Raw genomic sequence first — 23,071 nt, forward strand, 5'->3', positions numbered from 1 at the left:
TCGTATTAAAATAAATGCAACATAAAGTACTTGGACATAAATCAAGTCAAATGAGCATAATACAGTGCCGTGGTATTATTCCTTAAGTGCATTTCAAAACATCTGCGAATGGCATTTAAAACTATTTTATGCTAATTTCTTGCTAATCGGTTAAGACTCTATGCTAATGACCAGAAATTCAAATCCCAGGACCGAAGTGACCCTTTAAACGAGACCTTTAACCCTGTACTGAATTGTTGGTTGTTTCTTGGCGCTAGGATTTTCACTTTTACACAGCAAGACACAGTTAACATTTAACTCCTGAACACTGTACATAGATTGGATTCAAACATCTGATTATTAAATACATGTCATGGTGCAAAAGCGTTCGCCTTATAGTCCAGAGATCACAAGTTCGAAAACTGATGATGTCACAGCTATCCGTGGCCAGAAATTCAAAATAGCAAAATTGACCCTGATCTCCAGGTGGGAGGAACGACATTATTCTCTTTCCTGTCAATCACAGCAACAGTAGCCAGTCATGTGTGTCTCTGAGCTCATGTATGTGGAAGAGGGCAGATAGTGATTTCCTCAGCGTGCCAAAAATGCAGTTGGCTTGTCAGGAGAGCTGTGGGGAATAACTCATCTCATCTCATTATCTCTAGCCGCTTTATCCTTCTACAGGGTCGCAGGCAAGCTGGAGCCTATCCCAGCTGACTACGGGCGAAAGGCGGGGTACACCCTGGACAAGTCGCCAGGTCATCACAGGGCTGACACATAGACACAGACAACCATTCACACTCACATTCACACCTACGGTCAATTTAGAGTCACCAGTTAACCTAACCTGCATGTCTTTGGACTGTGGGGGAAACCGGAGCACCCGGAGGAAACCCACGCGGACACGGGGAGAACATGCAAACTCCGCATAGAAAGGCCCTCACCGGCCACGGGGCTCGAACCCAGGACCTTCTTGCTGTGAGGCGACAGCGCTAACCACTACACCACCGTGCTGCCCTGGGGAATAACTATAAGAAGAAAAAAAAATAGGAACCCTACGGGTGCATGTGGCTACTGCTTCGAAATAAAATTATTTTCTGATCCCATGTCCATACAGTCAATATAGCGCATATATATATATATATATATATATATATATATATATATATATACACACACACACACACACACACACATGTTATTAATGATACTCGCCTCATCTCTTGCAAGCATCACCAAGCTGTGAGCAGCATCAGGGCTCGTAGTATTTTGGTTACCAAATCTGTTTACTGTGTTTTGTTCAAAATACAGTGCTGTGAACTAGATCTATTTTCAAAATAGTAAGAAAGCACTTTTTCATGAATTGTCTTCGAAGCACTTTTTAGTACTAACGAGCACATTTTGTTTCACAAGTGTAGTGTAAAGACTCTAAAATAAAAAAATAAAATTAAACAATTAAAGTGAATAGCAGAAGTTTGATATCGGCTTCTAAATATATCTGCCAAAAATCTAAAAACAAACAAACAAACAAACAAACAAACAAACAAACAAACAAAAACCTTACAAAACCTTGTTAATTGAAAAGCATTCCAGGTGACTACCTCATGAAGCTGGTTAAGATAACGCCAATAGTATGTAAAGCGTCAAGGGAAACGCTGGATACTTATCAAGTAAGAAATAAAACACTTGGGGGTATGCTGTTATCAGAAAATAATCACTGGTGAGGTGTTGTGATGTGGCCCGAGATAAAACAGAGTTATTTTTACCATGTCCCAAAGTGTGTTTATTCCTAAGGGCACAAAATCAACCTGAATAGAATAATAATATTATAGTATATGAACCAGTGACTTGTGTAGTGTCGTGTATTTCACATCAGTAAATTGCTGCATTGTCTTGAACAGTGATACCAATATTGAGATACGCATCGCAGTTATGAATGCATATTTATTCCTTTCTTTGACACCGCAGGTCATGCACCAGAAACAACACCACAGTATTTATTATGATGTGACTCTGCTGGGTGCCTGGTGGACAGCAGTGAACCAGCGCTTTCACTTTACATCATCACTATATAGTTACGATAGAATATTATCGGACACAAAGACTCATCGATATCGACCCGCGGGAGTTTCAAATTACCTCATTAGCTCATAATTGCTACTGAACTACATGATAATTATGTTTACATGAGTGTGCAGAGTAAGAAATAGTTCAGGTAAAAAAAAAAAGCAAACAATGCAAAGCTATGTTGCCTGCAATTAAAAAACAAAACAAAAAAAACAGAAGGATAAAAAGCTTATGGGGGAAAAAAAATTACTGGAAAACATCCTCCATGACTGAATTTAATGTATGAGCGTCGACGGTTAGAACTGCAATCTTTCTATTTTAAACTTGATGTCAAACAGTTGTCTGGTTACAACTGTCAGTTGTCCAACTGCCACGTCTGCGCGCCTCAGACGGCAACTCACACTCAAGCTTATTAGGACTAATTGCCAGCACCTGTTCCTGATCAGAGCGCCATCACAGCTTGCCCTTATAAGGACTCAGTAACACAGACTTTGTGAAGTATACACTCTGTACCCTGTGTGTTTGACTCGGGTTTGTGTTCTTGGATTTTATTCCTTTGTCTTTCCCTCTGATATCCTGTCTGTGCCTTGCTTGACCATTGCCTGTATTTTGACTTCGCCTTTGTCTGACGTTTTGGATCTGTTTGCTATTGTGCTTATGAATAAACTCTTTCTGTAACATTTACATCCATCTATCACCCCAAATACATGATCCCAGCAAGCTGGTGGACTAAACTGTTTTTAACTAGTTTTATAGGAAACTGTCGTGAATATTTTCTGTAAAATTTTTTCGTAAATAATCCCACATTTTTTTTTGAAAAAGCAAATTAAAAAGAAGCGCCGGATAAGAACCCATCTAGCTTGTGTAAATAAGGATACAAATTTCATTGTCTGGTGGTCAAGCGTTTATGAGATACGTTGCCTTGCACTTATGATCAGGTTCCCCGTGGCAGTATGGTTGCAAACGGCACCAAAAATCAAGTCGATGCATTACCATATTCTCTTAACTATAAAGCTCCGCTTCGTGCTTCGCATGTGCGGAGCTCGGCTATTAATGAAACAATAATATATCGGACTTTTAAAAATGTAGTTCATTTAATTATTTTATTTACTTACATTTAACATTGTCTGTGAAACAAGTTATTTTTTATCGTTATCACTTATGTCAAAGCAGCTGTAACAGCTGTTTTCTCTCCAGTCTCTTTTGCAATCTATTCAAGTGCACATGCGAATTAGTCCTCCTTTATTTGGGGTGGCAGTAAAGAAGAGCTTCGCTGTATCGCTTAAGCAATTTTCCTAATTCCCTCAAATGCACATGGGGGTTTTTGCACCTCTTTCTCATCAGCAGGTGATGAAAGGCTCATGTCCAGCGAGCACAGGCTGCCAAAATACATCAGATGCTCAAGCATGAAGAATGAAAAGGCTGAGTTCACCAAAAATGTGAAGCACTACCAGTAATCATGGCACTAATGGAGGGAAAATTGAAAGAAGTGAGAAGACAGGAAGGGAGAGAGCACAATGAAAATATCAGACAGACAGACAGACAGACAGGCAGACGGACGGACGGACGGAACAAACCAAACCATATTCACTCAAAATAAAATAATTAATAAAATGCACCGGACAGTTGCAGCTGTCTATCCTGCTTCCACAGACACCTGCATCTGACAAGATATGTATTCCCATTTTACAAGACAGGACAGAGCTCCATTATATTCTCATATCCTGAAATGGGTCACTGGGATTATTTCGCTGACAAAATCTTCATTTCACGTTCTCATGATTTCTGTAACGTTGCCAAGGCAATGGAGCACTCATGTCGAAACCAATATGAAAAACCCAAATGGATGTTCTCATGGCCACTTTTCAATGAATGACGAATTCAGTCATTTTCTATGGTCGTTTCTTTTGAAAAATCGTTTTAGACTAGAAGTAAGTAAATGCCTTCTGTGCTTGCAATGATCACCAGGACCAGCAATAATGTGACAAGGCTTATGCCAGAGTTTTTGTTCCAGATCTTATCGATCCTTGCAGCCATCTTGGCACAGTGTAATCCCAAATTGTTCTGTTTAGTCAAGTTAAAAACTTTTTTCTGATCTCTATAAGACTGGAATACAATCTTTTATTAGTGGCCCACTCCCAGCGAGAGGAATTTTTGCATTTTCTCGACTCTTCAGTCTTAACACCTGGCTTGGAAAAACTTCCCATGTGATCATGACGAATCATATGACTGCAACCAGATAATGGTTGAATTAGCGTGTGAATCTCTCATGCCATGTGACCATAACGACTCATGTGAATGCAACCTGGCAATTGTTAGATGGATAAATACCAGTGCATGTGGACTACTGCTTCATTTCCCTCAAGAATTTTGTGGTGAAAGAAGCTCCTCTCCAAGGAACGAAGATGCAGAGATTCAGCACTCAACAGGCATTGGAAATGATCCTGGATGGAGCTGACCCTGGCGAATCGGATGGAGAAGACATCAATCTCCAGGTGGATTCAGACTCCGAGCTGTCTCAGTCTTCAGGTAATATTAGTTATTGCAATGTAAAAATAATAGTTATTTCCCAAAAACTACTAGTTCTAGTTAAAAAATACTAGAGGTGATTTTTACTACATTACTTGAAACTAGAAAAATAAACCATTTTTGCAGTGATTAGCTTCTATACTTGCATTTGTGATATCATTTGAATTTCCCATTGCTCATAATTACATTTTTTCATGCTACAGATGAGGAGAGTGCTCCCCAACCAACAAAGAGAGCTCGGCTAGCGACTGATGTGGCAGAGACTGCAAAAGATGGCACAGTATGGCATGAAGAACAGGTGGGAACGGGTCCACATTTCACCCCACCAACGCCATACAGCACAGATGGAGAGCCAACCGCTAAGGCCAGGAGGTCAATCACAAGTCGCCTTCAGAGCTTCCTTTGTTTCATCACTCTGGACATGCTTGGCATCATACGAGACTGTACAATTCAACATGCGAAGCAAACTGAGCATGTGGATTGGTTCATGGGCATACCTGAACTAATGGCATTTATTTCCATCACCATCATGAGGGGAATCATCAAGGTGCCATCACTGCATGACTGCTGGTCGAAAAACCTGGGAAACCCACACATCATCGAAACCATGTCCCGAGGGCGTTTCAAAAACATCATGCATCACCTGCGCTTTGATGACAGAGACACCCGCAGCGAGCGAGTACAGACTGATAGGTTTGCTGCAATTTCAAACATATGGGGATTGTTTGTCACCAACTGCATCACATCCTACATCCCTGGTCAACACATCACCATTGACGAACAACTTTTCCCGTGCAAGACTCGCTGCTGTTTCCTACAGTACATTGCAACTAAACCAGACAAGTTTGGTATCAAGTTTTGGGTGGCGTGTGACTTGAAAACCAAATACGTCTGCAACATCCTCCCATATCTTGGCAAGGACCCCACTCGGCCTCGTGGGGAGAGAGTGTCTGAGAGTGTAGTCATGAGGCTGATGGAACCATTCTTGGACAAGGGCAGAAATGTTACCACAGACAATTTCTTTACATCACTGTCACTTGCAAAACGACTACTTAGCCGGAATTCAACCATCCTCGGCACAGTCAACAGGATTCGCCAAGAAATTCCACCATCAACTCGACAGATGCACCGCGATGAATTTACCACCCAGGTATTTTCATCCACTGGTGCCACACTGACTGTGTATGCGCCCAAGCGGAAGAAGACAGTATATGTTCTCAGCAGCATGCACAGCACGATTCAGACACAGGAAACCGCCAAAAAGAAGCCAAACACCATCACACTCTACAACACAACAAAGTGCGGCGTCGATATCATGGACCAGATGGTGCGGGAATACACTGTCCGCGCAGGAACAAGGCGCTGGCCAATATCAGTGTTCTACAACATGATAGACATTGCAGCACTGAATGCCCACGTGCTCTATCAATTATGCACTGGGAGAAAGGAAAGACGGGTGGATTTCCTGTTTGAACTGGCAAGAGAGTTGGCTCACTCCCACGTGGGTATGAAAAAGGTCCAAAAGGAGCAATTGCTTCGGCAACAACCCTCCACACCACAATTCGGACAAAGAGCCAAGTGTCAGGCTAAAATCAAATGCAAGGACAATCGTGCAACTGTGCGCTGTGTTGGCTGTTATAAATATACATGTGGGAAATGCAGAAAGGAGCAATGGCTGTGCCAGAATTGTGAGTGACTGCTCAAATGTATTTCACTCATTTGCATTCTTTGTAAATATGCTTTTTTCTTTGTAAATATATTTTTTCTATTTTTGGCACACAAAAATAACAGTTACTTCTGCAAAAACTTTCCACACGAAAACTGGGAAAACAGTTGCTTTTTCATTCATTGTAAATATGTTTTGTTTTGATTTTTTTTAACAATAAATGTCAAGAGTTTTGATCCCAAATTCTCGTTCATCCTGATGATTCACTGCATAAAAATCCACCATATGTTTATAAATCCACCATATGGGCACACACACACACACACATGCAAAAACACGGCTCAAGCGACTCTGTGACTCAAGTGACTTCTGTGAGCCGCTAACAGCCACATTTCCACAACAAAAGGAGTGTCCACAGGGGGTCCAAAGGGTCAAATGACCCTCTTGTGGGCCTTTTAGGTAAAAAGGGTCAAATGACCCTCTTGTGGGCCTTTTAGGTAAAAAGGTCAATTGACCCCTCCGTGGTCATTCTGGTGTTAACCTAACCTGCATGTCTTTGGACTGTGGGGGAAACCGGAGCACCCGGAGGAAACCCACGCGGACACGGGGAGAACATGCAAACTCCACACAGAAAGGCCCTCATTGGCCGCTGAGCTCGAATCCAGAACCGCTGTTTTATGTGGTTCTCGAATCAGCCGATCCCTTGACAGCAGCACAATGTATAAAATAATGCAGATACAAATCAAGAGCTTCAGTTAATGTTCACTTCAAACATCAGAATGGGAAAAATTGTGATCTCAAAGTGTGACTTTCACTGTGGCACTGTGGGTGCTGGTTTGAGCCAGATGGACTGGTTTGAGTATTTCAGAAACTGCTGATCTCCTGGGGTTTTCACACACAACAGTTTCTAGAGTTTCCACAGAATGGTGCGAAAAACAAAAAAAACATTGAGGTGGTGACAGTTTTTTGGGTGGAAACATCTTATTGATGAGAGTTTAGAGGAAAATGGCCAGATTGGTTCAAGCTGCCAGGAAGGATATAGCAACTCATAGCAAGTTTTTACAACTGTGGTGAGCAGAAAAATATCTCAGCATGTAACAGCAGAAAACCACATTGGGTCAAGAAGAACCAAGAACAAGTTCCTATTAAAGTGGCCGGTGAGTGTATATGTATAAATGACCCAGTAGTACTCGAATACTCTGAGGCAAGGTCTGGTCTATATAGACTCACTATTGACGAGGAGTGAAAGGCATCCATGAACATCAGCACATCATTTAAGAATCATTGCTATGTGGGATTACAACAGCAGCAGGTTGAGTTCAGATCCAAACAAGTGCCTAAAAATGCCTTTCTGAGATGGTGTTTCATGATGGGTCAGGAGTTTGAATCCACTGCGAATTAATCTGTTGGTCCAATTCACCCAACTGACCACTGATATTGACTTCTTTGTTGCTCTGAAAACGAAGCAACACAGCTTTTCTGAAAAGAGAATGGCCTCATTTCTTTGGACTGGGATTGATTTAGTCTGTTTTTGTTTTGCAAAACTCCGGGGAAACAAGCACTTTCAGAAAATGTCAGGTTGACCTGACCAGTAAGTCATGACCCATCAAATGTCAGGCTTTTCCTGTTTGGACATATTACTGCATTTATATGTGAGGAGATGGTGGAATGTTTCCAACAGACAAAGTCAATAACTTGACTTAAACCCCACTGAGCTTCGTTTCATTTACTGAAGAACAGGACTGAAGGCAAAAAGCCACAGAAACAAACAGCAACTGAAAAAGTGTCTCGACAGCACATCACAACCTAATCATTGATTCTGAAGAACTGGCAACCACATACCGAAGGACCTTTATTCAACAGTTTGTTGATTTGCTAGAAATTGAGGTGTATAATTGAAGTGAACTATACGGGTTGAATATGGCTTGAACTATACGGCTATGAGAATCACGTGTAAAGAATCACATGCAAAAATAAATAAATCTTATTTACAACCTTGTAAAAAACAAAACAAAAAAAACATGAATGAAGCACATGAAAATGAATCATATAAAAATAAATGAATCATGCATAAAGAATCATGTAAAATGAATGAATCATTTGTAAAAAAAAAAAAATCATTAGGTGGAAATTAATGAATTGTATAAAAATCACGTGGAAATCAAGAAATCATCTCATCTCATCTCATCTCATTATCTCTAGCCGCTTTATCCTTCTACAGGGTCGCAGGCAAGCTGGAGCCTATCCCAGCTGACTACGGGCAAAAGGCGGGGTACACCCTGGACAAGTCGCCAGGTCATCACAGGGCTGACACATAGACACAGACAACCATTCACACTCACATTCACACCTACGGTCAATTTAGAGTCACCAGTTAACCTAACCTGCATGTCTTTGGACTGTGGGGGAAACCGGAGCACCCGGAGGAAACCCACGCGGACACGGGGAGAACATGCAAACTCCGCATAGAAAGGCCCTCGCCGGCCACGGGGCTCGAACCCAGGACCTTCTTGCTGTGAGGCGACAGCGCTAACCACTACACCACCGTGCTGCCAATCAAGAAATCACTTGGAAAAAAATTAAATGTGAAAATAATTTAATCAGATGTGCTTTAAATGACTCATGTGCAAAGAGTCACCTGTGAAACGAAGCATACCGGTATGTAAAGAATCACGTGGAAAAACTAACCCGAGTTAAAGAATCACGTGAAAATGAATGAATCACGTAAAATCATAGGTGAAAAATAAACAAATAACGAGCTAACAATGCATGATAATAAATGAATCATGTGTAAAAATCATTCGATAATAACTGAGCTGTGGGTGGGAAAAAAAGATGCAAAAAGTAATTAATTAAAATCACATATGAAAATAAATAAATCGTGTAAAAATTGCGCGATAATAAATCACTCAGAAAGACGTATTGCTGCCCGATATTGTCAGTTAATTATCTGATTATTAAATTACATATGATAACCATTGCATTTTACATGCTAATATTTAATATTTTCTAGTGTAACGTTGTACAAGTTGTATAGGACTCATGTTGAGTCCACTGCACCAAAACAAAGCTATTAGCTACGTAAATAGCTACAGATTGAATAAGGCAGACAGCCAGGTCAGCTTTGCTTTTTTTCCACTTTCATTTTTTATGTGCTTGTCTTTCTACATCCTGTACTATTTTTCAGCATGAGGTCGTGACTTTTTTTCAGAAGATAATGCCCACTAATACTCCTTCCCAAAGCTCTGCTCCTGGTGATTTAAGTGAAGGAAGAAAGCAGAGAACGGATAATGATAGCAGAGGGCCGGGGATGACAAACGTGTTGCAGTCACCTAGTCACGTAGCTTCTACAGATTGATAAGTCGTTAAAAACAAGCTGCTCAGAGACACAGCATTAGAGAATCTTTCTATCATATTCAGGAAGAGAGATTGAACTGATAACAGGAACTAGCACCTTGTGAATATTCCAGTTCAGTTGGTCGGGTTCAATGCCCAAACTGATAATCTGCATCATCAGTTTTTCTTTGGCTAATCAGACACAAGGTACGCCACCACTCTTGCCGGAGCAGTTGGGGGTTAGGCGCCTTGCTCAAGGGCTCTTAAGTCAGTCCTTCTGGTCCAGGGAATTGAACCAGTAACCTTTTGGTCCCAAAGCTGTTTCTCTAACCATTAGGTTATGGCTAATATTCCACAACATTAAAAGTAACCATAAACGGATAAAGTCATAACTTAATAAATTTAAAATTAGATAGAACTCGACACCAATGGCGTCGATGGCGATGCCTCCATCCGGTAGACTACACGCCTTATTAAGTTGTGATTTGGGGATGGACATTTGACCTCACAGTAATCTTGACCTGGTGAAATTACTTGTATCAGCCTTGGAGATATTGTGTTCACAAGGTTTTCGGACAGACATTTGACCTCACAGTGACCTTGACCTTAGACCTTTTGATCTCGAAATCTAATCAGTTTATCTTTGTCCCCAAATGCACAAATGGTGAAAGTATGCTGAAATTCCTTTCAATCGCCTTGGAGATAGTGTGTTCACAAGGTTTTCAGACATACATTTGACCTCACAGTGACCTTGACCTTAGACCTTTTGATCTCAAAATCTAATCAGTTCATGTTTGTCCCAAAGCGCACAAATGGTGAAAGTCTGGTGAAATTCCTTTCATTAGCCTTTGAGATATCGCGTTCACAAGGTTTCCGGACGGACGCACGTGGACAGACATTTGACCTCACAGTGACCTTGACCTTAGACCTTTTGATCTCAAAATCTAATCAGTTTATCTTTGTCCCCAAATGCACAAATGGTGAAAGTCTGCTGAAATTCCTTTCAATCGTCTTGGAGATATTGTGTTCGCAAGGTTTTCGGACATACATTTGACCTCACAGTGACCTTGACCTTAGACCTTTTGATCTCAAAATCTAATCAGTTCATGTTTGTCCCAAAGCGCACAAATGGTGAAAGTTTGGTGAAATTCCTTTCATTAGCCTTTGAGATATCGCGTTCACAAGGTTTCCAGACGGACGGACAGACGCACGGACAGACGGACAACCCGAAAACATAATGCCTCCTGCACCTTATGGTGGCGGAGGCATAAAAATCTATTCGTTTTGCAAACTGATGTAGAATAAAAGGAATACAAACACTTCAGAATGTGTTTGTTATAAGAAAATAATCAACTTTGTATCATCACTGATTATTTTTCTATGCCTGCATGGCCCGAAGTGTCTTATTCCATACTTAACATACACCATACAATGTTTTTGTTACTCCTAATAATGGAGAAACATCAGAACTGTGAAAATTTCTACATACAAATAACACAATAAATTTTCTGCTACTGTAATGAATTTTTTTTTTTAAAGAAAGCACTTGAGCATGTATAAGGTTCCTGCCTATTAAAAAAAAAAAAAAACTCTCACAGTCTGAGGTTATGACTTGGTCTGAGGTACATCATGTGTATTTATATTGGCCAGGTGCTACACTTTCTAATTAGAATATGATCATGCATTCAAATCATGCTAATCCTTTATTAAAGCTCATCTCATCTCATCTCATCTCATTATCTCTAGCCGCTTTATCCTTCTACAGGGTCGCAGGCAAGCTGGAGCCTATCCCAGCTGACTACGGGCGAAAGGCGGGGTACACCCTGGACAAGTCGCCAGGTCATCACAGGGCTGACACATAGACACAGACAACCATTCACACTCACATTCACACCTACGGTCAATTTAGAGTCACCAGTTAACCTAACCTGCATGTCTTTGGACTGTGGGGGAAACCGGAGCACCCGGAGGAAACCCACGCGGACACGGGGAGAACATGCAAACTCCGCACAGAAAGGCCCTCGCTGGCCACGGGGCTCGAACCCGGACCTTCTTGCTGTGAGGCGACAGCGCTAACCACTACACCACCGTGCCGCCCTTTATTAAAGCTGCTATACATAATATTAGCAATGTTTGCTAACTCATGCAAGGATTCCTTCAAAGATACACAAGTCATTTTTGCACTTATGAAATGCTTTCACTGATTAAATCTGTAGAATTTGTTTGGTGTAGAAATGGGATTAAACATCTGCACGAATTAATATTAGTTAAAGTTAGACGGCCTTTCAGATTTTTCAAGTGTAGGTCATAAAAAGAATTTTCCCCGACACCCAATTTTTTTCTTTAGTGCACCGAAAGCCACTGAATTCGAATTACAGACTTCCAAGTTTACTAGGTTTTTAAAAAATAGAACAATTAATGAATTTAGAGCCACGTGGCCCTAAATTCTCCGCTATTTTTTCCTGCTTCACCATGACCCAATACAAGATACTACATCATGCATCATGTGGTGGGCTTTCCCCGTTTGCGCAAGGCATTGTGGGATACAAATCTGAAACAGGACAGGAAAATTGAGGACGTGAGTGTGCGAGTGAAACATGAAAGCCCGACTATAGTAATGGAAAGTGAGAAGAAAAGACGTTCTGTTGCGAAGGAAAGGAAATGCAGGACCAAACTAATAAATATCGGCGGTCAGCGAGCACCTCGGTGTGATCAGCTGTTTGTTTAGCGACAGAATGATGTAGCGGCACAGTGGTGTAGTGGTCAGCGCTGTCACAGCAAGAAGGTCCTGGGTTCGAGCCCCGTGGCCGGCGAGGGCCTTTCTGTGTGGAGTTTGCATGTTCTCCCCGTGTCCGCGTGGGTTTCCTCCGGGTGCTCCGGTTTCCCCCACAGTCCAAAGACATGCAGGTTAGGCTAACTGGTGACTCTAAATTGACCGTAGGTGTGAATGTGAGTGTGAATGGTTGTCTGTGTCTATGTGTCAGCCCTGTGATGATCTGGCGACTTGTCCAGGGTGTACCCCGCCTTTCACCCGTAGTCAGCTGGGATAGGCTCCAGCTCGCCTGCGACCCTGTAGAAGGATGAAGCGGCTAGAGATAATGAGATGAGATGAGATGATGTAACTGTCAGTGCGGTCAAGGTAAACCTGTAGATGGCAGTAATGCAACACTGGATGCCAGCTGCTGTAAAACCTAAAAGAAGAAGAAGAACGTAAACCCGCGCATGTGCACATGGACTTCCTCTGTCTGCTTGACTGCGTGAAGCGAGTGATTTCATGCCCATTATTTGCTCGGGAGTTCCCTCAAATTAAATAACGTTCCAGCCACAGAATGGTCTGGTTTGGGTTTTTTTTGAGATATTACAGAAATAAACATATATCACAATGAACAAATTTCAGAGGGAACTAAATTTCACCGATTTTATGAAATCGAAAGCTTTACCTAATGTTATTAATAAAGTTAGCTTGATAAGTGTACTGTTAGTTTGGGAGGAAAGGCAATTACACCAGAAGCTAGCAAGCAAAATAATTCAACTTTAAGCAGAAGCAAGAAGCTTTGAATCTCAGGTCTCTCCAGGCTAAAATTATAACGCAAGATCATTACCTAGCTAATATAATTACTACAGCTGACCAGAATAACATTTTCTGGGCTCCGGAACTTTGGTAGAAATCAACAGCGAACATTCAAAGCTTCAGTCTCTCAGGGATTGCTGAGCATGACTTGGGAAGGATGGGGTCGTGTGTGTGCAGCAACTTTCGTGAGTTAGTATGTTTCGTAATATTGCGCTAAATTAATTTTTGTGACAACATGTACATTTGCAGTTTTATGATGGACCTCAAACTGGAGCAGATATCAAATTCTGGATAATGGAAATGGATACAACTGAAATGATTCATGAGCACAAGCCTCGAAAATATCCAAGAAATTGAGTGCATCGTGTGTCAGGATTGTCGGTATCACATCCTCCAGAAATGTTCTGCTCCTCTTAAAGCGTGAATGCCACTGAAAACACCTCACCCAGGTCACTGCATCATTTTCAAACAATAAATAATCCTTCATCCACAATACCGGAACTACCTCGGCCTACCTATCCGAGGTAATGACGGTTCTTCTGAATTGTTCCTTAAAAAACTGCAGCTTTAATGTAATGAAGACACCTTTATAACTCATGGGCTGTGATGTCAATGCAGAGAAGATGGAGGAGAATAAAGTGTGGTGCCCATGTGGCAGCTCAGTTGGGCAGTGCTGACATGCCGATGCCTGAATTAAAACAATTAGTTTGTCCCATCTTATTCCACTTCACATTAGTGCATGCATAATGTTAAATTAGTACGTGGAACCAAAAATCTCTATCCTGTTTAAAAAAGAAACAAGTCTGACCCATTAGGGCACATTTGCTCTGCAAATGTGTTAGAGTATTGTTGTATAGTGTTGCAGTGATACTGTATATACAGTTTAACAGTGTATTTTAGATTTTCAAGGAAATGTGTGAAGCGTTCTAGTGTCAGTTTGTGTAATATGTTATGGGACATATATTGTATTATACATCTCGTACTAGTACATCATTGTTAAGAAGATACATCATGTTATATCATATCCTCGGGGTCCATCTCTTTCTGTCTCATCAGATAATTCGTTGAGACTAGCGTTCTGCACTGAGGTCCTTTTCTGATGCAACCAAAAATATGTCATAAAAAAAAGTGTTTACTTTCATGGTGCCATGAACAAATTATTAGATATGAAGCTTGTGGGACAACCAAAAGCCGCCATCAGTTCATTCATCCTTAGTACCTGCCTGGTCAGATTTGGGGTTGGTTTAAATTAGAGTCCTAGTTTGTTTATATTTTGGGAAATATAGAATCAACTTGAGTCGCCTCACAGCAAGAAGGTCCGGGTTCGAGCCCCGTGGCCGGCGAGGGCCTTTCTGTGTGGAGTTTGCATGTTCTCGCCGTGTCCACGTGGGTTTCCTCCGGGTGCTCCGGTTTCCCCCACAGTCCAAAGACATGCAGGTTAGGTTAACTGGTGACTCTAAATTGACCGTAGGTGTGAATGAGAGTGTGAATGGTTGTCTGTGTCTATGTGTCAGCCCTGTGATGAACTGGCGACTTGTCCAGGGTGTACCCCGCCTTTCGCCCGTAGTCAGCTGGGATAGGCTCCAGCTTGCCTGCGACCCTGTAGAACAGGATAAAGCGGCTAGAGATAATGAGATGAGATGAGAATCAACTTGATTTGTTTGGAAATATCACAAGCAGATCTAATCTCATCTCATTATCTCTAGCCACTTTATCCTGTTCTACAGGGTCGCAGGTAAGCTGGAGCCTATCCCAGCTGACTACGGGCGAAAGGCGGGGTACACCCTGGACAAGTCGCCAGGTCATCACAGGGCTGACACATAGACACAGACAACCATTCACACTCACATTCACACCTACGGTCAATTTAGAGTCACCAGTTAACCTAACCTGCATGTCTTTGGACTGTGGGGGAAACCGGAGCACCCGGAGGAAACCCACGCGGACACAGGGAGAACATGCAAACTCCGCACAGAAAGGCCTTCGCCGGCCACGGGACTCGAACCCGGACCTTCTTGCTGTGAGGCGACAGCGCTAACCACTACACCACCGTGCCGCCTCTCACAAGCAGATATGAACAAAAATAAAATAAAACAAAAAGAAACAAAACAGTCTTGTGTACATCTCTAGTGGAGAAGTGATGTAGCTGAGGTTGAGGAACTGCCAAAGCCAGACCTTATACAGCATGATATTTCTACAGTTTATCCTGGAAATTTCCAGTGGGCAAAGTTATCCATCCATCCATTATCTGTAGCCGCTTATCCTGTCCTACAGGTTTGCAGGCAAGCTGGAGCCTATCCCAGCCGACTATGGGCGAGAGGCGGGATACACCCTGGACAAGTCGCCAGTTCATGGGCAAAGTTATACGATTTATTTTTAATTACGTTCATCCAAACACAAATATAGATACCGATACAGAAAGGGGTACTGAATTACACCCATAATACACATCATATACTGTATAACAATTTCTTGCGAAACTTTGTGTACCACTACAATGCCTTAATCTACATACGGCAAATATAGCTTTTATAAAACCACGTAGTCCGTCCATTATCTCAAACTGCTTATCCTGTGCAGGGTCGCGGGCAAGCTGGAGCCTATCCCAGCTGACTATGGGTGAGAGGCGGGGTACACCCTGGACAAGTCATCAAGATCATCGCAGGACTGACACATAGACACAAACAACCATTCACACTCCTGATCAATTTAGAGACACCAGTTAATCTAACCTGCATGTCTTTGGACTGTAGAGGAAACCCATGCGGACATGAGGAGAACATGCAAACTCCGCAAAGAAAGGTCCCAGTCAGCCGCTGGACTCGAACCCAGAACTTTCTTGCTGTGAGGCAACAGTGCGAACCACTACACTACGGTTTTATCATCAAGCATCCAGATATCTACATAGTTTTATCCATATTAGACAAATGCATGTACTGATACAATATTATTAAACATATCAGCACTCCTATAATATTGTATAAAAACTATCCTCCCTTTGAGAAACTCATAAAGGTTCAAAGTAAAACCCAGTGAAAGTGTTTCAAGTAGAACCCTTTCCATAAACTATGCTTCTTCTTTCTTCTTCTTTTGGCTGCTCCCGATTAGGGGTCACGTGCGGGACGCCTCCCTCTGAATCCTACATCAGCGCTAGTTTGTTTATGAGAAAACTACCGTATTATTTACATCCCCGGTGCTGTCTCCATCGTCTTCACTACTTGAATCATCATCCAAATGAAGCCCCAATTCTGATATCTCATTATATTCTTCATCCAAAGGTGAAGTAACATTGCGCTCAGGTGACAATTCCATATTTTGATGCAAAATTGCTAGCTGTTAAACTTGGTCTACACAGGCTGTGCACTGAAACTGTGCAAGCTCTCACAGCCTGCTGGCGCTTCCGCAGGTGCCGTCACGAATCTGGCTCCAGACTCCCTTGGGATTTTTCCAGACGCATTTTGTTATTTTATTTTTTTCTGCAAAATTACCATTCTGGATGAGTGTGTAAAGGGACATACTTTCATCTCATTATCTCTAGCCGCTTTATCCTGTTCTACAGGGTCGCAGGCAAGCTGGAGCCTGTCCCAGCTGACTACGGGCGAAAGGCGGGGTACACCCTGGACAAGTCGCCAGGTCATCACAGGGCTGACACATAGACACAGACAACCATTCACACTCACACCTACGGTCAATTTAGAGTCACCAGTTAACCTAACCTGCATGTCTTTGGACTGTGGGGGAAACCGGAGCACCCGGAGAAAACCCACACGGACACGGGGAGAACATGCAAACTCCACACAGAAAGGCCCTCGCTAGCCACGGGGCTCGAACCCAGAACCTTCTTGCTGTGAGGCGACAGCGCTAACCACTACACCACCGTGCTGCCCCACATCACATCTCATCTCATTATCTCTAGCCGCTTTATCCTTCTACAGGGTCGCAGGCAAGCTGGAGCCTATCCCAGCTGACTACGGGCGAAAGGCGGGGTACACCCTGGACAAGTCGCCAGGTCATCACAGGGCTGACACATAGACACAGACAACCATTCACACTCACATTCACACCTACGGTCAATTTAGAGTCACCAGTTAACCTAACCTGCATGTCTTTGGACTGTGGGGGAAACCGGAGCACCCGGAGGAAACCCACGCGGACACGGGGAGAACATGCAAACTCCGCACAGAAAGGCCCTCGCCGGCCACGGGGCTCGAACCCGGACCTTCTTGCTGTGAGGCGACAGCGCTAACCACTACACCACCGTGCCGCCCCGCCGCCCCACATACTTTCATATATTAAAAAAAAAAAGCTGGGACTTTATCACTAATGACTATAGACATTATATATATATATATATATATATGTGCAATGACCTCTTGAACCCCTCCTTGGTAGATTATAGGTGCACAATTAGAGCAGTTTTCATCTTCAACAGTCTTGCATTGCCATTTCAACTCTCAACAATTCAAAACTTAATAATAATAATACAATTTTTAAAAATCACTCAATTAACTGAAACTAAACGCGCGTTAAACGTGTTGTCTTTCTTTCTCCCTGTTTGGATGCTGAGCACTGACTCGTTAATGGCTGTGAGAGCAGAAGTCCCTACTCACGGCTGCAGTAAGGGATGCGATCCACACCGTCCTGGTGCACACAGACAGCATGGCGACTCCAGCGCGCGCAGGAACACCAGCTGCCCGGACAAACCCGGCGCGCGCTCCGAACCGGACCTGAGCGCGCGCGCCCTTCCCTTTATAGAGAGGCGGCGCGCGCTCACGATCTGATTGATGTACTGTCGGAGTCTCCTCTCTGAAGGAGCACAGTGACGTCACGCGGGCTACTGTTCTGTGAGTAATCAATAACATCAACAACGGCTATAGAATGAGGCAATACATTCATGATGGCAACACACACACACTGAGAGAAAGCTTTAAATTCATTCACTAAACTTCTGACACTGCTTATTTCATGTTTACCTGCTATACCTCAAGTGCCCTTGACTGTTTGGTTATTTGAACCAATTTGTGTGTCTGTGTGTGTGTGTGTGTGTGTGTGTATGTATATATGAGTGTTTAGTCTACGTCTAGTTCCTATCTAGAGTGTTTATACTGTTTATGTTGTCTGTTTGAGTGTTTAGTCTGTGTGTAGTTCTTATCTAGTGTTTACACTGTTTATATTGTCTGAGTGTTTAGTCTGTCTTGTTCTTATCTAGTGTTTATACTGTTTATTTATACTGTTTATATTGTTTGAGTGTTTAGTCTATGTCTAGTTCCTATCTAGAGTGTTTATACTGTTTATATTGTCTGAGTGTTTAGTCTGTGTGTAGTTCTTATCTAGTGTTTACACTGTTTATATTGTCTGAGTGTTTAGTCTATGTCTCGTTCCTATCTAGAGTGTTTATACTGTTTATATTGTCTGAGTGTTTAGTCTATGTCTAGTTCCTATCTAGAGTGTTTATACTGTTTATATTGTCTGAGTGTTTAGTCTGTGTGTAGTTCTTATCTATTGTTTACACTGTTTATATTGTCTGTTTGAGTGTTTAGTCTGTGTGTAGTTCTTATCTAGTGTTTACACTATTTATATTGTCTGGGTGTTTAGTCTACGTCTTGTTCTTATCTAGTGTTTATACTGTTTATACTGTTTATATTGTTTGAGTGTTTAATCTACGTCTAGTTCATATCTAGAGTGTTTATACTGTCTATATTGTCTGTTTGAGTGTTTAGTCTGTGTGTAGTTCTTATCTAGTGTTTACACTGTATGTTGTCTGAGTGTTTAGTCTACGTCTTGTTCTTATCTAGTGTTTATACTGTTTATATTGTTTGAGTGTTTAGTTTATGTCTAGTTCCTATCTAGAGTGTTTATACTGTTTATATTGTCTGAGTGTTTAGTCTGTGTGTAGTTCTTATCTAGTGTTTACACTGTTTATATTGTCCGAGTGTTTAGTCTATGTCTTGTTCTTATCTAGTGTTTATACTGTTTATTTATACTGTTTATATTGTTTGAGTGTTTAGTCTATGTCTAGTTCCTATCTAGTGTTTATACTGTTTATATTGTCTGAGTGTTTAGTCTACATCTTGTTCTTATCTAGTGTTTATACTGTTTATACTGTTTATATTGCTTGAGTGTTTAGTCTACGTCTAGTTCATGTCTAGAGTGTTTATACTGTCTATATTGTCTGTTTGAGTGTTTAGTCTGTGTGTAGTTCTTATCTAGTGTTTACACTGTATGTTGTCTGAGTGTTTAGTCTACGTCTTGTTCTTATCTAGTGTTTAGTCTGTCTTGTTCTTATCTAGTGTTTATACTGTTTATTTATACTGTTTATATTGTTTGAGTGTTTAGTCTGTGTGTAGTTCTTATCTAGTGTTTACACTGTTTATATTGTCTGAGTGTTTAGTCTGTGTGTAGTTCCTATCTAGTGTTTATACTGTTTATATTGTCTGTTTGAGTGTTTAGTCTGTGTGTAGTTCCTATCTAGTGTTTACACTGTTTATATTGTCTGAGTGTTTAGTCTATGTCTAGTTCCTATCTAGAGTGTTTATACTGTTTATATTGTCTGTTTGGGTGTTAAGTCTGCGTGTAGTTCTTATCTAGTTTTACACTGTTTATATTGTCCGAGTGTTTAGTCTGTCTTGTTCTTATCTAGTGTTTATTCTGTTTATTTATACTGTTTATATTGTTTGAGTGTTTAGTCTATGTCTAGTTCCTATCTAGTGTTTATACTGTTTATATTGTCTGTTTGAGTGTTTAGTCTGTGTGTAGTTCTTATCTAGTGTTTACACTGTTTATATTGTCTGAGAGTTTAGTCTATGTCTAGTTCCTATCTAGTGTTTATACTGTTTATATTGTCTGAGTGTTTAGTCTGTGTGTAGTTCTTATCTAGTGTTTACACTGTTTATATTGTCCGAGTGTTTAGTCTATGTCTTGTTCTTATCTAGTGTTTATACTGTTTATTTATACTGTTTATACTGTTTGAGTGTTGTCTGAGTGTTTAGTCTGTGTGTAGTTCTTATCTAGTGTTTAGTCTATGTCTAGTTCCTATCTAGTGTTTATACTGTTTATATTGTCTGTTTGAGTGTTTAGTCTGTGTAGTTCTTATCTAGTGTTTACACTGTTTATATTGTCTGAGTGTTTAGTCTGTGTGTAGTTCCTATCTAGTGTTTATACTGTTTATATTGTCTGTTTGAGTGTTTAGTCTGTGTGTAGTTCCTATCTAGTGTTTACACTGTTTATATTGTCTGAGTGTTTAGTCTATGTCTAGTTCCTATCTAGAGTGTTTATGCTGTTTATATTGTCTGTTTGGGTGTTTAGTCTGTGTTTAGTTCTTATCTAGTGTTTACACTGTTTATATTGTCCGAGTGTTTAGTCTGTCTTGTTCTTATCTAGTGTTTATTCTGTTTATTTATACTGTTTATATTGTTTGAGTGTTTAGTCTATGTCTAGTTCCTATCTAGTGTTTATACTGTTTATATTGTCTGTTTGAGTGTTTAGTCTGTGTGTAGTTCTTATCTAGTGTTTACACTGTTTATATTGTCCGAGTGTTTAGTCTATGTCTTGTTCTTATCTAGTGTTTATACTGTTTATTTATACTGTTTATATTGTTTGAGTGTTTAGTCTGTCTAGTTCCTATCTAGAGTGTTTATACTGTTTATATTGTCTGAGTGTTTAGTCTGTGTGTAGTTCTTATCTAGTGTTTATACTGTTTATATTGTCTGAGTGTTTAGTCTATGTCTAGTTCCTATCTAGTGTTTATACTGTTTATATTGTCTGTTTGGGTGTTTAGTCTGTGTGTAGTTCTTATCTAGTGTTTATCCTGTTTATTTATACTGTTTATATTGTTTGAGTGTTTAGTCTATGTCTAGTTCCTATCTAGAGTGTTTATACTGTTTATATTGTCTGAATGTTTAGTCTGTGTGTAGTTCTTATCTAATGTTTACACTGTTTATATTGTCTGAGTGTTTAGTCTATGTCTAGTTCCTATCTAGAGTGTTTATACTGTTTATATTGTCTGAGTGTTTAGTCTGTGTGTAGTTCTTATCTATTGTTTACACTGTTTATATTGTCTGTTTGAGTGTTTAGTCTGTGTGTAGTTCTTATCTAGTGTTTACACTGTTTATATTGTCCGAGTGTTTAGTCTATGTCTTGTTCTTATCTAGTGTTTATACTGTTTATTTATACTGTTTATACTGTTTGAGTGTTTAGTCTATGTCTAGTTCCTATCTAGAGTGTTTATACTGTTTATATTGTCTGAGTGTTTAGTCTGTGTGTAGTTCTTATCTAGTGTTTAGTCTATGTCTAGTTCCTATCTAGTGTTTATACTGTTTATATTGTCTGTTTGAGTGTTTAGTCTGTGTGTAGTTCTTATCTAGTGTTTACACTGTTTATATTGTCTGAGTGTTTAGTCTGTGTGTAGTTCCTATCTAGTGTCTATACTGTTTATATTGTCTGTTTGAGTGTTTAGTCTGTGTGTAGTTCTTATCTAGTGTTTACACTGTTTATATTGTCTGAGTGTTTAGTCTATGTCTAGTTCCTATCTAGTGTTTATACTGTTTATATTGTCTGTTTGGGTGTTTAGTCTGTGTGTAGTTCTTATCTAGTGTTTACACTGTTTATATTGTCTGAGTGTTTAGTCTGTCTTGTTCTTATCTAGTGTTTATTCTGTTTATTTATACTGTTTATATTGTTTGAGTGTTTAGTCTATGTCTAGTTCCTATCTAGTGTTTATACTGTTTATATTGTCTGTTTGAGTGTTTAGTCTGTGTGTAGTTCTTATCTAGTGTTTACACTGTTTATATTGTCTGAGAGTTTAGTCTATGTCTAGTTCCTATCTAGTGTTTATACTGTTTATATTGTCTGAGTGTTTAGTCTGTGTGTAGTTCTTATCTATTGTTCACACTGTTTATATTGTCTGTTTGAGTGTTTAGTCTGTGTGTAGTTCTTATCTAGTGTTTACACTGTTTATATTGTCCGAGTGTTTAGTCTGTCTTGTTCTTATCTAGTGTTTATACTGTTTATTTATACTGTTTATACTGTTTGAGTGTTGTCTGAGTGTTTAGTCTGTGTGTAGTTCTTATCTAGTGTTTAGTCTATGTCTAGTTCCTATCTAGTGTTTATACTGTTTATATTGTCTGTTTGAGTGTTTAGTCTGTGTGTAGTTCTTATCTAGTGTTTACACTGTTTATATTGTCTGAGTGTTTAGTCTGTGTGTAGTTCCTATCTAGTGTTTATACTGTTTATATTGTCTGAGTGTTTAGTCTGTGTGTAGTTCTTATCTAGTGTTTAGTCTATGTCTAGTTCCTATCTAGTGTTTATACTGTTTATATTGTCTGTTTGAGTGTTTAGTCTGTGTGTAGTTCTTATCTAGTGTTTACACTGTTTATATTGTCTGAGTGTTTAGTCTGTGTGTAGTTCCTATCTAGTGTTTATACTGTTTATATTGTCTGTTTGAGTGTTTAGTCTGTGTGTAGTTCCTATCTAGTGTTTACACTGTTTATATTGTCTGAGTGTTTAGTCTATGTCTAGTTCCTATCTAGTGTTTATACTGTTTATATTGTCTGTTTGAGTGTTTAGTCTGTGTGTAGTTCCTATCTAGTGTTTACACTGTTTATATTGTCTGAGTGTTTAGTCTATGTCTAGTTCCTATCTAGAGTGTTTATATTGTCTGAATGTTTAGTCTGTGTGTAGTTCTTATCTACTGTTTACACGGTTTATATTGTCTGAGTGTTTAGTCTATGTCTAGTTCCTATCTAGTGTTTTATACTGTTTATATTGTCTGAGTGTTTAGTCTGTGTGTAGTTCTTATCTAGTGTTTACACTGTTTATATTGTCAGAGTGTTTAGTTTATGTCTTGTTCTTATCTAGTGTTTATACTGTTTATTTATACTGTTTATACTGTTTGAGTGTTTAGTCTATGTCTAGTTCCTATCTAG

At 40.2% G+C, this 23,071-nt stretch overlaps 1 protein-coding gene across 1 annotated transcript; it reads left to right on the forward strand.

The window, feature by feature from the left end:
* The first annotated feature begins 4,253 nt into the window (after window positions 1-4,253).
* On the forward strand, window positions 4,254-6,421 carry LOC132896677 (uncharacterized). Its single transcript, XM_060937677.1, has 2 exons — window positions 4,254-4,575; window positions 4,779-6,421. Exons 1-2 carry the CDS (start codon window positions 4,452-4,454, stop codon window positions 6,269-6,271), a joined length of 1,617 nt encoding a protein of 538 aa, XP_060793660.1. The 5' UTR covers window positions 4,254-4,451; the 3' UTR covers window positions 6,272-6,421.
* Window positions 6,422-23,071: the final 16,650 nt, after the last annotated feature.

Source organism: Neoarius graeffei, chromosome 13 (assembly GCF_027579695.1).
Source record: "Neoarius graeffei isolate fNeoGra1 chromosome 13, fNeoGra1.pri, whole genome shotgun sequence".
Classification (NCBI taxonomy): Eukaryota; Metazoa; Chordata; class Actinopteri; order Siluriformes; family Ariidae; genus Neoarius; species Neoarius graeffei.